Source organism: Amia ocellicauda, chromosome 17 (assembly GCF_036373705.1).
Source record: "Amia ocellicauda isolate fAmiCal2 chromosome 17, fAmiCal2.hap1, whole genome shotgun sequence".
NCBI lineage: Eukaryota > Metazoa > Chordata > Actinopteri > Amiiformes > Amiidae > Amia > Amia ocellicauda.
Window position 1 is genome coordinate 18,801,212 of NC_089866.1, and position 15,023 is coordinate 18,816,234.

The following is a 15,023-nucleotide window of genomic DNA, read 5'->3' on the forward strand; positions in this document are numbered from 1 at the left end:
CAAGGAAGGAAAAGCGGTGAACCAGCGACAGGGTCATGGGCGGCCAAGGCTCATTGATGCACGTGGGGAGGGAAGGCTGGCCCGTGTGGTCCGATCCAACAGACAAGCTACTGTAGCTCAAATTGCTGAAAAAGTGAATGCTGGTTCTGATAGAAAGGTGTCAGAACACACAGTGCATCGCAGTTTGTTGCGTATGGGGCTGCGTAACCGCAGACCAGTCAGGGTGCCCATGCTGACACCAGTCCACTGCCGAAAGCGCCTACAATGGGCACGTGAGCATCAGAACTGGACCACGGAGCAATGGAAGAAGGTGGCCTGGTCTGATGAATCACGAATTCAAGGTGTTGACTTGGCCTCCAAATTCCCCAGATCTCAATCCAATCGAGCATCTGTGGGATGTGCTGGACAAACAAGTCCGATCCATGGAATTATATACATCACCTGTATCTGGTTGTAAATTGTGTATTATAGAATTTAAAACAAGAGAAGTAATGTTCAGACTGTACACTGTGTTAGTTAGACCTCATCTGGATACTGTGGACAGAAAACAGGAGACACTTCTTCACACAGAGAGGCGTCACAATCTGAACAAACTCCCCAGCGATGTGGGTGAACCTGAAAATTTGGGAACATTAAAAATAGACTGGATAGGATCCTTGGATCACTTAGTTTCTAATGGATACCAAACGCGCACGATGGGGAGAATGGCCTCCTCTCGACTGGACACTTTCTTACGGTCTTGTGTGTGTTGTGGTAAAAACGCGCCCCCGTGTGGTCAGAACTGGAAAACGCGCTGCTAGCTTAGTATAGGTTGCGATCGTGTAGCGCTCATTTGCGCAGTTCTGCGCGGGTCTGCGCTGCTCCACCAATGGGAGCAGAACTGCGGAAGAACTGCGGAAATCTGCGCAACAAGAACAAGACCAGTACTCTGCTTCCATTCGTTGCCCCACATGACTATTTCCCCCTGTTGCTCCCACTTTGCATTGCGCTCACCTCCGCACTGAATTCTGGGATTCGTGTTCTTTTCCCCGGTCCCCGTCACGCCGAGGAGAGAGCCCCGCCGAGATGAACTACAAGTCCCAGGGCTCTGTTAGGGATGGGGCGTGGAAGACGAGTGTAATGGCTGGGGTTTGTTAGACTGCGCTGCTCTTTATTTTTGTTGATTTGGTTGTTTAATCGTTATCCGAATAATGTAGCACTTTCCGCATCATGTGTATTTGATCTGTTTTTATTTAACCAACCCGGTCGTTGAAGCTTTTGACAACAGGATTTCTTTCTTTTTGCAGGATTATAATTCAGACTCAGGATGCAGTAACGCTGCTCAGACTCCTCGTATGAACTGAATTGTATCAACAGGGCGACCAGTCTGCCCGCAGAGCACTGGGGCATTTCTTGGGCAAACCGTGTGGTGTTATGCGGCTGTTGAATGTCATGGTTTCCAGGAGCCATGTCTTGTAAATCCAAGGTCGCCCCGAGTGTTGATTTTGACCACAGCTGCTCGGACAGTGTCGAGTACCTGACGCTGAACTTCGGCCCCTTTGAGACCGTCCATCGCTGGAGGAGGTTGCCCCCGTGTGATGAGTTTGTGGGGGCCAGGTAAAGTGGCCTTCCTAAAGATGGGTGCCTAGCGGGTGCCGTTATGCAAACTGCGTGTGTTCTGCAGGAGAAGAACTATCATAAAAATAATTTATACAAAAAGAATGTTAGAAAACAACGTGTTTTTCTTTAATAGGCTACATCATGTCATTCGAATTCGAAACATTCGAATTGATGCAATAACGATGGATACAATGCATGACATGTATTGAGTATGTCACCGATGTCCTCTAATGGGATTGCTTATTTGAACAGATTTTGCTTGTGGTCTGTATTTTACTGTGTTGAATCCCTCATTTCTCTTCCCCCTCTAATCTTGCAGGCGCAGTAAGCACACCGTTGTGGCCTATAAGGATGCTATCTATGTATTTGGAGGAGACAATGGGTGGGTATCTTTCATCGGCTTTAAAATTGACATTCAGTTGGAAACAACAGTGTGACTGTGTGCATCTCTTTATTTTCCAACTAGAAAGAACATGCTGAACGACCTGTTGAGGTTTGATGTGAAGGACTGCTCCTGGTGCAGGTAAGGCTTGCTGCCCTGTGTGCAACATGTTCCCAATAACTGGTTTTGCAGATTTAGAAAGTAGCAGTTATAGTAACCTCAGTGAGTTATCATTTCTTGCTTTATCATGATGCACGGTTTGATTTCTAACTGTTTAATCAGGGCTTTTACAACTGGAACACCGCCTGCACCCCGATACCACCATTCAGCTGTTGTGTACGGAAGCAGCATGTTTGTATTTGGTGAGTCTGCTTTTGATCTTCCTCTTCACTTGAGGTTTAGAGTATATCGGGTCACATGATGTTACACCGATCCTTTTGTTGTATATGTCTTTATAAAAGTATAATTTGTATGATGCATGTAAAAATCACTATGATATGTTATACACATTAATACATGTGCCCGAGAACTTATTTTCTAGAATATGAATGCATTCTTATATTTCCAGGCGGTTACACTGGAGACATCTACTCAAACTCCAACCTGAAGAATAAAAATGATCTTTTTGAGTATAAATTTGCGACTGGCCAGTGGACAGAGTGGAAAGTAGAAGGAAGGTATGGTATCAGTTTTTCGGAACCACCATGAAAACTGTACATTTTATTATCGGAGTCATTCTAACACCAGACCCCATTCTTGGCCAAATATATCTATATATCTATATATATATATATATATATATATATATATATATATATATATATATATATATATATATATACTCACCTAAAGGATTATTAGGAACACCATACTAATACTGTGTTTGACCCACTTTCGCCTTCAGAACTGCCTTAATTCTACGTGGCATTGATTCAACAAGGTGCTGAAAGCATTCTTTAGAAATGTTGGCCCATATTGATAGGATAGCATCTAGCAGTTGATGGAGATTTGTGGGATGCACATCCAGAGAAGCTCCCGTTCCACCACATCCCAAAGATGCTCTATTGGGTTGAGATCTGGTGACTGTGGGGGCCAGTTTAGTACAGTGAACTCATTGTCATGTTCAAGAAACCAATTTGAAATGATTCGACCTTTGTGACATGGTGCATTATCCTGCTGGAAGTAGCCATCAGAGGATGGGTACATGGTGGTCATAAATGGATGGACATGGTCAGAAACAATGCTCAGGTAGGCCGTGGCATTTAAACGATGCCCAATTGGCACTAAGGGGCCTAAAGTGTGCCAAGAAAACATCCCCCACACCATTACACCACCACCACCAGCCTGCACAGTGGTAACAAGGCATGATGGATCCATGTTCTCATTCTGTTTACGCCAAATTCTGACTCTACCATCTGAATGTCTCAACAGAAATCGAGACTCATCAGACCAGGCAACATTTTTCCAGTCTTCAACTGTCCAATTTTGGTGAGCTTGTGCAAATTGTAGCCTCTTTTTCCTATTTGTAGTGGAGATGAGTGGTACCCGGTGGGGTCTTCTGCTGTTGTAGCCCATCCGCCTCAAGGTTGTACGTGTTGTGGCTTCACAAATGCTTTGCTGCATACCTCGGTTGTAACGAGTGGTTATTTCAGTCAAAGTTGCTCTTCTATCAGCTTGAATCGGTCGGCCCATTCTCCTCTGACCTCTAGCATCAACAAGGCATTTTCGCCCACAGGACTGCCGCATACTGGATGTTTTTCCCTTTTCACACCATTCTTTGTAAACCCTAGAAATGGTTGTGCGTGAAAATCCCAGTAACTGAGCAGATTGTGAAATACTCAGACCGGCCCGTCTGGCACCAACAACCATGCCACGCAATTGCATTATTAATAATTGCATTAATGAGAAATTGAACAGGTGTTCCTAATAATCCTTTAGGTGAGTGTATATTAACGATATATATACACTCACCTAAAGGATTATTAGGAACACCTGTTCAATTTCTCATTAATGCAATTATCTAACCAACCAATCACATGGCAGTTGCTTCAATGCATTTAGGGGTGTGGTCCTGGTCAAGACAATCTCCTGAACTCCAAACTGAATGTCTGAATGGGAAAGAAAGGTGATTTAAGCAATTTTGAGCGTGGCATGGTTGTTGGTGCCAGACGGGCCGGTCTGAGTATTTCACAATCTGCTCAGTTACTGGGATTTTCACGCACAACCATTTCTAGGGTTTACAAAGAATGGTGTGAAAAGGGAAAAACATCCAGTATGCGGCAGTCCTGTGGGCGAAAATGCCTTGTTGATGCTAGAGGTCAGAGGAGAATGGGCCGACTGATTCAAGCTGATAGAAGAGCAACTTTGACTGAAATAACCACTCGTTACAACCGAGGTATGCAGCAAAGCATTTGTGAAGCCACAACACGTACAACCTTGAGGCGGATGGGCTACAACAGCAGAAGACCCTACCGGGTACCACTCATCTCCACTACAAATAGGAAAAAGAGGCTACAATTTGCACAAGCTCACCAAAATTGGACAGTTGAAGACTGGAAAAATGTTGCCTGGTCTGATGAGTCTCGATTTCTGTTGAGACATTCAGATGGTAGAGTCAGAATTTGGCGTAAACAGAATGAGAACATGGATCCATCATGCCTTGTTACCACTGTGCAGGCTGGTGGTGGTGCTGTAATGGTGTGGGGGATGTTTTCTTGGCACACTTTAGGCCCCTTAGTGCCAATTGGGCATCGTTTAAATGCCACGGCCTACCTGAGCATTGTTTCTGACCATGTCCATCCATTTATGACCACCATGTACCCATCCTCTGATGGCTACTTCCAGCAGGATAATGCACCATGTCACAAAGGTCGAATCATTTCAAATTGGTTTCTTGAACATGACAATGAGTTCACTGTACTAAACTGGCCCCCACAGTCACCAGATCTCAACCCAATAGAGCATCTTTGGGATCTGGTGGAACGGGAGCTTCATGCCCTGGATGTGCATCCCACAAATCTCCCATCAACTGCAAGATGCTATCCTATCAATATGGGCCAACATTTCTAAAGAATGCTTTCAGCACCTTGTTGAATCAATGCCACGTAGAATTAAGGCAGTTCTGAAGGCAAAAGGGGGTCAAACACAGTATTAGTATGTTGTTCCTAATAATCCTTTAGGTGAGTGTACATTGAGAAGCTATAGCACGTGTGATATAGAGAAGATGCACATTTTAATTAGCCCAATGCTTGAGCTATTAAGCAGGATAGGTTTATTCAGTGTCTTATGCAATATAACTATTCTTGTTAATCCTCTGTGTAGGTTGCCTGTTGCCAGATCTGCACATGGAGCAACAGTCTACAGTGATAAACTCTGGATTTTTGCTGGATATGATGGCAATGCAAGGTAAACTGGGCCATAAAGAGATTCAGAAGTTTTTAAATCCTGTCTTTATATCAGTTGATAGGTTTCAAATGAAGTGTGTTCTGCTGTACTACACATGTCACAACAGTTCTTACTTTTACAATGCAGGTTAAGTGACATGTGGACCATCAGCCTTCAGGATCGTGAACAAGCATGCTGGGAGGAGGTGAGTGTGCTGGGGTTTGCATTCCCTGGAAACATCAGGAACTTAAACTGTGTAAACAAATTACTTGGGGACTGAAAGAATGTAGACCAGCTTTGTTGTTACTGCACTAATTAGAAATTAGTTTTCATCTAAGACACGACCTGTTTGTACACCTCAGATTATCAGTTTAAATCCCATGATCACCTCTTTAAATAATAACAGAAATCGCCAATATGGTCTGGACTGTATATTTAAAGAATCTGAGTACGTTTGGACTCGAGCAGAGCAGTACGATGGATTGGGTCACAGGCGTCCTGTCCGTCCCATTGCAGATCGAGCAGAGCGGAGAGATCCCCCCGTCCTGCTGTAACTTCCCTGTGGCCGTGTGCCGGGACAAGATGTTTGTCTTCTCTGGGCAGAGCGGAGCCAAGATCACCAATAACCTCTTCCAGTTTGAATTCAAAGACAAAGTGTAAGCAGCGTCACTGTTTCTGATTGATCAGTGATGACAAAACAGAACGAATAGGGAATGAATAATTATAAATAAGCGACTTACCTGTGTTTTCTCGGCTCAGATGGACTCGAATCCCCACTGAGCACCTGTTGCGTGGCTCCCCCCCTCCCCCCCAGCGGCGCTACGGGCACACCATGGTGGCTTTCGATCGGCATCTGTACGTGTTCGGGGGCGCCGCAGACAACACCCTGCCCAACGAGCTGCACTGCTACGACGTGGACTCCCAGACGTGGGAGGTCATCCAACCCAGCCCGGACAGTGAGGTACGGTGGGGGAGGAGAGGCAGGCGGTAAAGACAATACATGCTCTGATACCAATGTTTTATTTTATGTAACGCAATAATATTTGCATACAATTGTCCCTTTTGCTTGGTGAACACACAATTGCTTTTGTTCTTCATGTTTTTTCACATCCCTAGTGCCGTACATATATTGTGCAATGGTCAGATTTGTAAGAGTTGAGGTGTCTGCCATTCTTTACTGAAGCATCGTCCAGAATGAGTGTGGATTAACTTTCCATCATTCTGAAATGTGTTGTTTTTTCCCCCCTCACTAACTTAGTAAATCCTAGAATTGTTTTTATTCCACAGTAATCAGGCGGATCAGATATACAATACGATGTAATTCATTAGTGTAAAAGTAATTATAATTCCTCTGAACAAAGCAGATCTAACTAAGCTTTAAGTATCTGCAAAGAACAATCATGCAAACATTGTTCTCTTCACTATATATGAGCTTTAGAAGAAAACCTGTAGGATATGGAGCTGGCTCATATAGTGGTCAGGACAGTTCGTGAACAATTAAGATCGTCTCAGAACAGGTGGTTATCCTGTCCAGAGTAAATGAAAAGCTCGACTCACTTACTAATATTCATTTGATGGCAGGAGGCTTCTGCTCAGTGGAAAGCTTTAAGTGTTAAATGTTAACTTTTTCCTCCTTCAGGGTGTGTCAGTCCTTGTTTTTTTCCTCTGTGTTTTTGTATTTTAAGTACTGCTCCTTTCTGCCTTCCAGGACCCCCTTGGAAATGAGATGACTTCATCTCAAGGGTTTATCCTGGTAAAAATAACTTTAAATAATAACTACATGAACATACAAAAATAGTGATGCTGTTCCCGTGTCCATCTGCCTTTTACTTACTGTTTTTGTTCAAATGGATTTCTGTGAGATAACTCTAAAGATGAGCCCTCAATTATATTATTTTTTAAAATCCTCGCACTGCAATAGCTCATTTTGTATGCATAGAAAGTATTTTTAAGTACTGTTTTTAAGGTATACATTAAAACTAAAGGACTTAGTTTACTAATCACTTGCACAGTGCTTAAGTTTGAAAATTATGCTCTTTGTCCTCAGGGAATTTTCCAGACAGCAGAGGTATTCAAGTGAAGCCTAATGTATTTTTCCAAAACTACTTTTTAACTTCTAATTAGGGGGAAGTTAAGTTATTACATTCTGAAAATAAGTTAATAGGCATTTGGATACTTTAGACTTTTAACTTTGCCCTGAAGGCTACTGCCTAACCGGAGATTTACGTGAAGTTGTGGTTGGTTGTTTTTAGTTAACGAATGTCATTGTTTTGATCGATGGGAGAAAGGATGGGGTGATCATTCAGGTGTTATTTGATTACCCTGCTGGTTTCTTGTAGAATAGGAATGTGTCCCTTTATCTCAGTTTATCAATTTGGTTTTTACAGTTTTTTTTATAATAGCTTGCTGTACAGTTTGTGTTTCACACACGTGCAGGAGATTACAGGTGTGATGTAATGTATAACGGTCCTTTCATACTTATGTAAACATTGTACAGCATTGCCCAATTATCGCTCATCTGAAGTAGGCCTATTTGTCTCCGGAAGTTCTCTGCTGCTTTGCTAGGGTTTTGGTAAATAAGATTCAGGCTTAGGTTGAGGGCCCCTTAACTCTAAAAAAATTTGAGTGGTCATTCACAAATCAAATAATGTTTTATTCTAAACCTGTCACATTAATTGACTTACTTTACTTAAATCTGCAATAATGTGTGATAATATGAAATCGACTTGTTAATTTATTTTTAATAAGAAGGGTACAGGATGTACGGATAGAAAATATATATTTCAGTTCCAGGTAGGCATTGATGGAACCAGATCCCTCCACTTAATCCTCGTTTTCTGCAGTTGAAATGAGTTGGTTCAAGCCGTTCCCACGTTTGAGAGCCTGTGTGTGCGTCTCTCTCTAGATGCCCAGTGGGAGGCTGTTCCACGCGGCCGCCGTGATTTCTGACGCAATGTACATTTTTGGTGGAACGGTGGACAACAATGTGCGTAGTGGAGAAATGTACAGATTCCAGGTAGGTCTCCCAAACTACCTTCCTTTTCAGTGTATATATTGGATCCAAAATTCTGATTATTTTCTTTGCGTCCCCTGTCTTTCATTGCTAGTTTTCCTGCTACCCAAAATGCACTTTACATGAAGACTATGGGAAACTGTGGGAGAACCGGCAGTTCTGTGACGTGGAGTTCATTCTTGGAGAGGTGGGTCAAAGTGTTTTTCTCTAGTGTCACCAGGAACCCTTGTGTTCTTCCTTCTAGTTCTGTTTCTTTACCAATGACTGCAAAAATGTGACGACAAGCTGCCCAACTGCCATCTCCCTAACGAGACTTGCTCTCACTGTCTCGTCTTCCTCTTCTCAACCGCAGAAGGAGGAGCGCGTGAAGGGCCACATTGCGATTGTGACGGCCCGGTGCAGGTGGCTAAGGAAGAAGATTGCTCAAGCACGGGACAGACTGAAACAGGTAATATGTACCCATGTATTCTCTGATACTTATTTAAGAATGTAACATGTTCTATAGACTGAGCTGCATTAGATAACACTGATACCTGTAATCTAGTCGAACTTGAATGTCACCAACCTGGTCCTCTTGGGCGTCTCTGTGCAGAAGTGTAAGCAGGAGAGCGAGGAAGACGAAGCGGTGTGTGGCGCTCAAAAGGAGGCGGCGGGGGGTGGCAGCAGGGCGTCGCGCTCACAGCCCCTTCTGGAGGTGCCCATCCGCGAGGCCGAGGCTCAGCCCTTCGAAGTGCTCATGCAATTCCTGTACACGGACAAAATCAAATACCCACGCAAAGGTAGTGCCCTCAGCGGCCAAAACAGTCAGCAAACAAAAAGTTGTTCTGTGTTTTTGATGCTTAAAATACAACGAGAGTTTTGTAGAGCAGATTGTTTTGTTTGCTTTCCTTTAAACGATGAAAGTTAGTTTTTTCCTAACAGTGTTGAATAGCGAGCGCTAGAGCCCTGAGTTGCCCCACTGTGTGTGCTGCTGAAATAATGGTGATCCCTAATGTTCTGGCCTGTCGCTGTTTTCCTCAGGGCACGTTCAGGACGTCCTCTTGATCATGGATGTGTATAAGCTGGCCCTGAGCTTCAAGCTGTCCCGTCTGGAGCAGCTGTGTGTGCAGTACATCGAGGCCTCTGTTGACCTGCAGAATGTCCTGATCGTGTGTGAGAACGCCAACAAGCTGCAGCTGGACCAGCTCAAGGTAGGACCTCCTGTCTTCACTGCCGTCCAGTCAAGCTTACGTGATGAAGACTCAAAAGCTCAGCCGAATCAGAAAACGGCCCATTTCACGTTTCTATCAGCCGATTTTTCTTTGTCTTGATTTTGTATAATGTTCTCGCGTGTGTCATTTCAGGAGCACTGCCTTAACTTTGTGGTGAAGGAGACTCACTTTAACCAGGTGATCATGACCAAAGAGTTCGAGCGTCTGTCCACCCCTCTGATAGTGGAGATCGTGCGCAGGAAGCAGCAGCCTCCTCCTCGGGTGTACTCAGACCAGCCAGTGGATATAGGTACCTGTGTGCTGAATCTCACCCACTCGCATCACTGTAGACCACATTGACATTGTTTGGGCAATTTACATCCATTTGCCTATCATTTTAAATCATAGATAAATACAAATCTGTGCACATGTATCCTTTTTTTAGATTGTGACACATTCTAGGAGATGCACAGTGTGTGTTTTTTGGTTTCCCAGAATGCTGCTGTGATGTTTGTTAGATTTTTTTATGGTACCTCTGGAAAGCTGAGGCGGTGCTCTTGTGGCCTTTCATCTTCGTGTTGCTTTGCAGGAACGTCTCTGGTCCAGGACATGAAGGCGTGTCTGGAGGGAGCTGGACTGGAGTTCTGTGACATCACCCTCCTGTTAGATGGCCACCCTCGCCCAGCACACAAGGCCATTCTCGCTGCCCGGTCCAGGTAAGGCTGAACGTGTTCATTTAATACGATGATATCATCGTTAATCTGTTGTGATTGGAGAAAAAGGTTAATCAGATACTTCGTTATTTTATTTTGTAAATGTGTTATACAATACAAAATCTACACATTCTTTTTATCTTCATCTCAGTTTGTTTTGGTCATTTTTGTTGGTTCCTCTCCTTCTCTAGTTATTTCGAAGCCATGTTCCGCTCCTTCATGCCAGAGGATGGCCAGGTGAACATCTCCATTGGGGAGATGGTTCCAAGTAAGCAGGCCTTCGAGTCCATGCTGCGCTACATTTACTACGGGGATGTCAACATGCCTCCCGAAGATTCCCTGTATCCTCTCGCACCCGTGCATTAATACATAGCGGCCGTGCTCTCCCACGCTCTCCACGGTTCACTGAAAATTATTTTATTTCTATATACATACACTGTGACTAGAATCAAATAAATGAAGTGAAATGTGGTAGAGAAGGGTGATTGGAAGACTAACGGCATCATGGAAATTAATGATGGATTTGCATTTGCAATGAAATTGGTTTCCCCTTAACGCGAGATCACAGGTATCTGTTTGCTGCTCCATATTACTATGGCTTCTCAAATAACCGGTTACAAGCCTACTGTAAACAGAACCTGGAAATGAATGTTACAGTGGAAAATGTTCTGCAGGTACTTTGATTTATTTTAAATAATTAATTGGAATGTAATGCATTAGTTAAATGATAAAGATAGTCTTCCTTTTGAGCGAAATTGATATATAGCAGTGAAATGCATGTTTTTGCATTTAAAGCTGATTCCAGTTTCTTCACACCAGCAGAATGCACTGTTGATCATAATTTAAGAAAAAAAACTATGTAATTAACAGACAAGTATATTAATCTGCGCTTTTTTTAAATACTTATTTTTCCCAGATCCTCGAGGCTGCCGATAAGACGCAGGCCCTGGACATGAAGAAGCATTGCCTTCACATCATAGTGCATCAGTTCATCAAGGTGGGTTGGCTTGTTTCTGATGCTCTGGCTGTCTGCTGCCCTCTCTATCACTGCTGACTTAGCTGTCTGTGGCTCCGTGGCCAGAAGGTAGACTTTTGATCCGATTCCAGCATGGATTCTTTGTTCTGGGTTCTCAGATTATTTGCAGTAAAACAGTAAGTCGTGCAGGTGAACCACTGCAGTGAAATAAGTCTTGTCTTGTCCTGCGTCCTCAGCACTTTCATCACAATATTGCAGCAACAATCATGTCTTTGATGTTTACATGTTTGGCATCTCTTCGTATGAATCGGAACATTTTTGTAAAGGATTTTAAATGAGTTAGACAAGTTGTATATCTTTTTTTCTGATTTTGGAATACATATTTTCAAGCCCCCGATAGAACTTTCTTCTGGTTACTTCCCCCTTCCCATCATATCGAAACGGCCAATTTATGTGACCAGAAATAGTTTTTCATGACTTTCCCAAATTGAGAGAATCCCCTAAGATAGTTTTGCTTGAAATCTGTGTTTTGAGGACGATTGAATGTTATTGGTTCAAAATCGAGACAAAACATCTTGTACTGCTTGGATGAATAAATCTATTTAAATGTAATTTAGTGATTTTAAAAGCTAATTTGATCATTTTTAATAGTTTATAGCTCTCTCCAATATTGAACAAATGAATGTTTTTTAAAATTCATGTATTTCTGCTTTGATATTTGACAGAGAAAATACTAAATTAAAGCTTATTGGTTAAATCCATCAAAGAAAAATACTTGTGGTAGTTTTGACGATCTCTTAACCTTTACAGAAGTTTTTTTTTTTTGCTAGATTGTCACCAGTGATACAATAATATCAATAATCTCTTTAAAGCAGTACAGTATAAAGAATACCCATTTCTTGTTTTGTAGAAAGTTTTATTTACATAATTTATATTTGGCAAAAACAATTACAGAATAAATGTGTTTATGTAATCATGGTCTTATATATGCAGTGTCTAGTGCAGAATCATGCCCCCTGGCTTTTTCTTCAGTTCTGTTTTGATTTTTATTTACTTGTTATTTTTTATTTAATTTAGTTTTGTTTACCTTCCCAAGGTTTCCAAGCTACCAAACCTGAGGTCCCTCAGCCAGCCGCTACTGCTCGACATCATTGAGTCCTTAGCTACTCACATATCTGATAAGCAGTGTGCCGAAATGGGCTCGGACATTTAGCAGGACTTGCCTGTCCTTAGTCAGTTCCTCAGTGTCACTCCACACCCATTCCACTCTCCCAGAAATCATTCCCCGTGTGCTTTCCGTGTGACTGTATGGACTAGTACACTAGCATGACACAGTACCTCCACCACGTGAATCTGCCTCTTGTTGGACATTTATTACATACAGTATCTGCTTTTTAATATGTACATACTGATTCTTACTTGCATGATAGACTGCAAAACCAAAAAGTTGCCCAGTTTAATTTTTGGAAAAGATTCCAGTGGCAGAATTATTAAAAAAACAAATTATTACTTGAAACACACCTGTCATTTTGAAGTTGGCTAACTGGTTAATTGAAATATAAAATGCTTTGGTTAAACAAGAAAACCCTCTGAATGTTCTGTTCTTTAATAATTCCCCAATGTTACAATTAAAAGACAACTTTGAGCCCCATCTTTGATTTGTGTTCTTTGTTTATATATTACTATTACATGCAAGCATTATAGTTTTTTGATTGTCATTGAAAGATTTGCATTGAGGCTGATTTGCTTTTTTTTTATCATGTAAAATATCCCAAATTTGAATTTAAATATAACAGGAGAGAAAAGAGTATTCTCATTGCAAAAATATTCACATTTAATTATCTTTTGCTCAATTCCCATTGGTTAGCTTTTCATGTCAAGTATAGCAGAAGAGTTTGCTATAAGTCAGCATTTTAGTAGGGGGGAAAAGTATATGCGGGATACTTTGTTTATGGAAGTTGGCAGTTTGTACAAGGTGGTGCTATTGTAAGCTTTACTGTAATCACAACTGCTATTTTGTTCAAAACAGTATAGTGCCTTTTGTCACCTGTGTCTCCGATATGATATGTACAAGTATTGTGTGTGTGTTTTATGTAAACGTCATGTCTTGAAGCATAATAAAGTAAAAATGTTAAACTAATTGTGTATCTGACCTTGTCTGATTTTGTTTCTACATTTAATTGCCTGAACTGTGTGCTGCTTGTTTAGTGGTTATTCAGTTGATAGATTTGTTACAAAATGTAACTGTTAAATGTAATGCTTTTGTTTTTTGGCTCATAGTGAACTGTGGAATAGAAGAAAATGTTCATTAATGCATTGATGTTTCCCTAGAAAAATATTGTGATATAATGCAATAACTCTCTCAGCCATTATTTAAAAAAAAGGCATTTATATGGAAAAATATATAATGGAAAATGATTAGACAACTGAGTCCCATCAATTAAATAGTGTTGCCTTGAGTATTAACTTGTTGCTTATGCCTGCCACCTACTGAAGACATTGACGAGTTTATAAACCCTGATGAGAGCAGAGAGGAAATCAGATCCACACAGAGGATTCTTCCATTTATTTAACAAGATGCAAATGATGTACTCAGACCACACAGTACACACTCAATTGCTTGAATGAAATAAAATTTATACAGGCCTGATCTGGACAACTGGAGGTAGCGTGGAAAGGTTTCATCTGAAACTCCCGACACTTGTCCGTTGGCCGATTGTGTAAGTAAGTTGCCTTCAGCTCTGGGCCTGGAGCGGTTCAATCTTTACAGGGTTTATAGTTCACCCTTAAATCCTCAATTGATAAAGACGTGAAAAAATCTAATTCTGATCATTTAAGCAGGTGGTCTGATATATTCGATAGCTTAGAGAGCATTTGTAATGCACAGCTGAACATACTTCTACTGTCAAGGACCAGAGATTCCTTAATTGAATGGAATTAATTGAATTGTGCTTAATTGATGAGTAACTAGCACGAGTGATTTGATTAACTCGACCTGGGTTTGGAGACCTGATTTAACCACAGCAGCAGCCAGGGCAAAAGGACCAGAACCGATTCACAAGATGATTGCCATCTTCAATCCAGTTGCATGATTTCAGATATATACATATGCACTGTGTATGTTTTGAGAGAGATTTCTTTCTTATTTGTAAAGCTTATACAGTCTTTTCCAGGAGGAGCTTTTACCCAATATATTTACATTCTGTAACCTTTCCATTGACACTCCGACAGCTACAATACCCAAGATTTAAAATGATAAAACAGAAGGTTGGAGTAGAATCATAAAATATTAACTGATATTTGCAGCTTTATATGCTTTTGAGGTTTTGTTTCTTTGATCTCATTTGAAGAAGCCTTCAGGCACACTTTCAATCAGATAATGAGGATTAGGTGTTTTTGGGTGTGCCAGAAAAACACAAGGTAACATTTCATTTACAGCATAGTGGCAATAAAGAAATACAACACTCAAGATTAGTGTAACACATTAAATAAATGAAAAATGTACTTACTACCAAGCTCATTCTCCCACAACCTGTTCATTTTCACTCAGATCACACATGATGAGTCTGGTGCACTGACAGCTCACTGCATCAGTATTTCTTATTTTCACTGTTCCCAAATCCACTTTTGATCTGCCCACACTTAGGAGAGCGTTTCAGTACACAGTTGTGAACTACCTCGACGCTGTGCTTGGAAGTCAAAGTTGATTTTGACTGGTCAAGCAGACCTGGTCAGCTATAGCGAGTGGGTTATGGAGTCTGGCTTT

General features: G+C 41.6%; 1 protein-coding gene across 2 annotated transcripts; it reads left to right on the forward strand.

Annotated features, from left to right (window-relative positions):
• Positions 1-1,017: 1,017 nt before the first annotated feature.
• On the forward strand, positions 1,018-13,397 carry lztr1 (leucine zipper like post translational regulator 1). 2 transcript variants are annotated; one of them, XM_066688887.1, is made up of 22 exons: positions 1,018-1,128; positions 1,287-1,596; positions 1,919-1,981; positions 2,066-2,122; positions 2,264-2,343; positions 2,550-2,658; positions 5,303-5,386; positions 5,513-5,570; positions 5,882-6,021; positions 6,125-6,326; positions 7,074-7,118; positions 8,271-8,381; positions 8,473-8,565; positions 8,731-8,826; positions 8,971-9,157; positions 9,399-9,568; positions 9,722-9,878; positions 10,158-10,284; positions 10,473-10,622; positions 10,850-10,955; positions 11,198-11,278; positions 12,354-13,397. In XM_066688887.1, the coding sequence occupies exons 2-22, from the start codon at positions 1,427-1,429 to the stop codon at positions 12,468-12,470; spliced, it is 2,403 nt and encodes an 800-aa protein (XP_066544984.1). In that variant the 5' UTR covers positions 1,018-1,128; positions 1,287-1,426; the 3' UTR covers positions 12,471-13,397. The 2 variants fall into 2 exon arrangements, 1 of the variants encoding a protein (XP_066544984.1); XR_010804820.1 differs by lacking the exon at positions 10,850-10,955 and having other exon boundaries at positions 1,081-1,596; positions 10,473-10,549.
• The last annotated feature ends 1,626 nt before the right edge of the window (positions 13,398-15,023 follow it).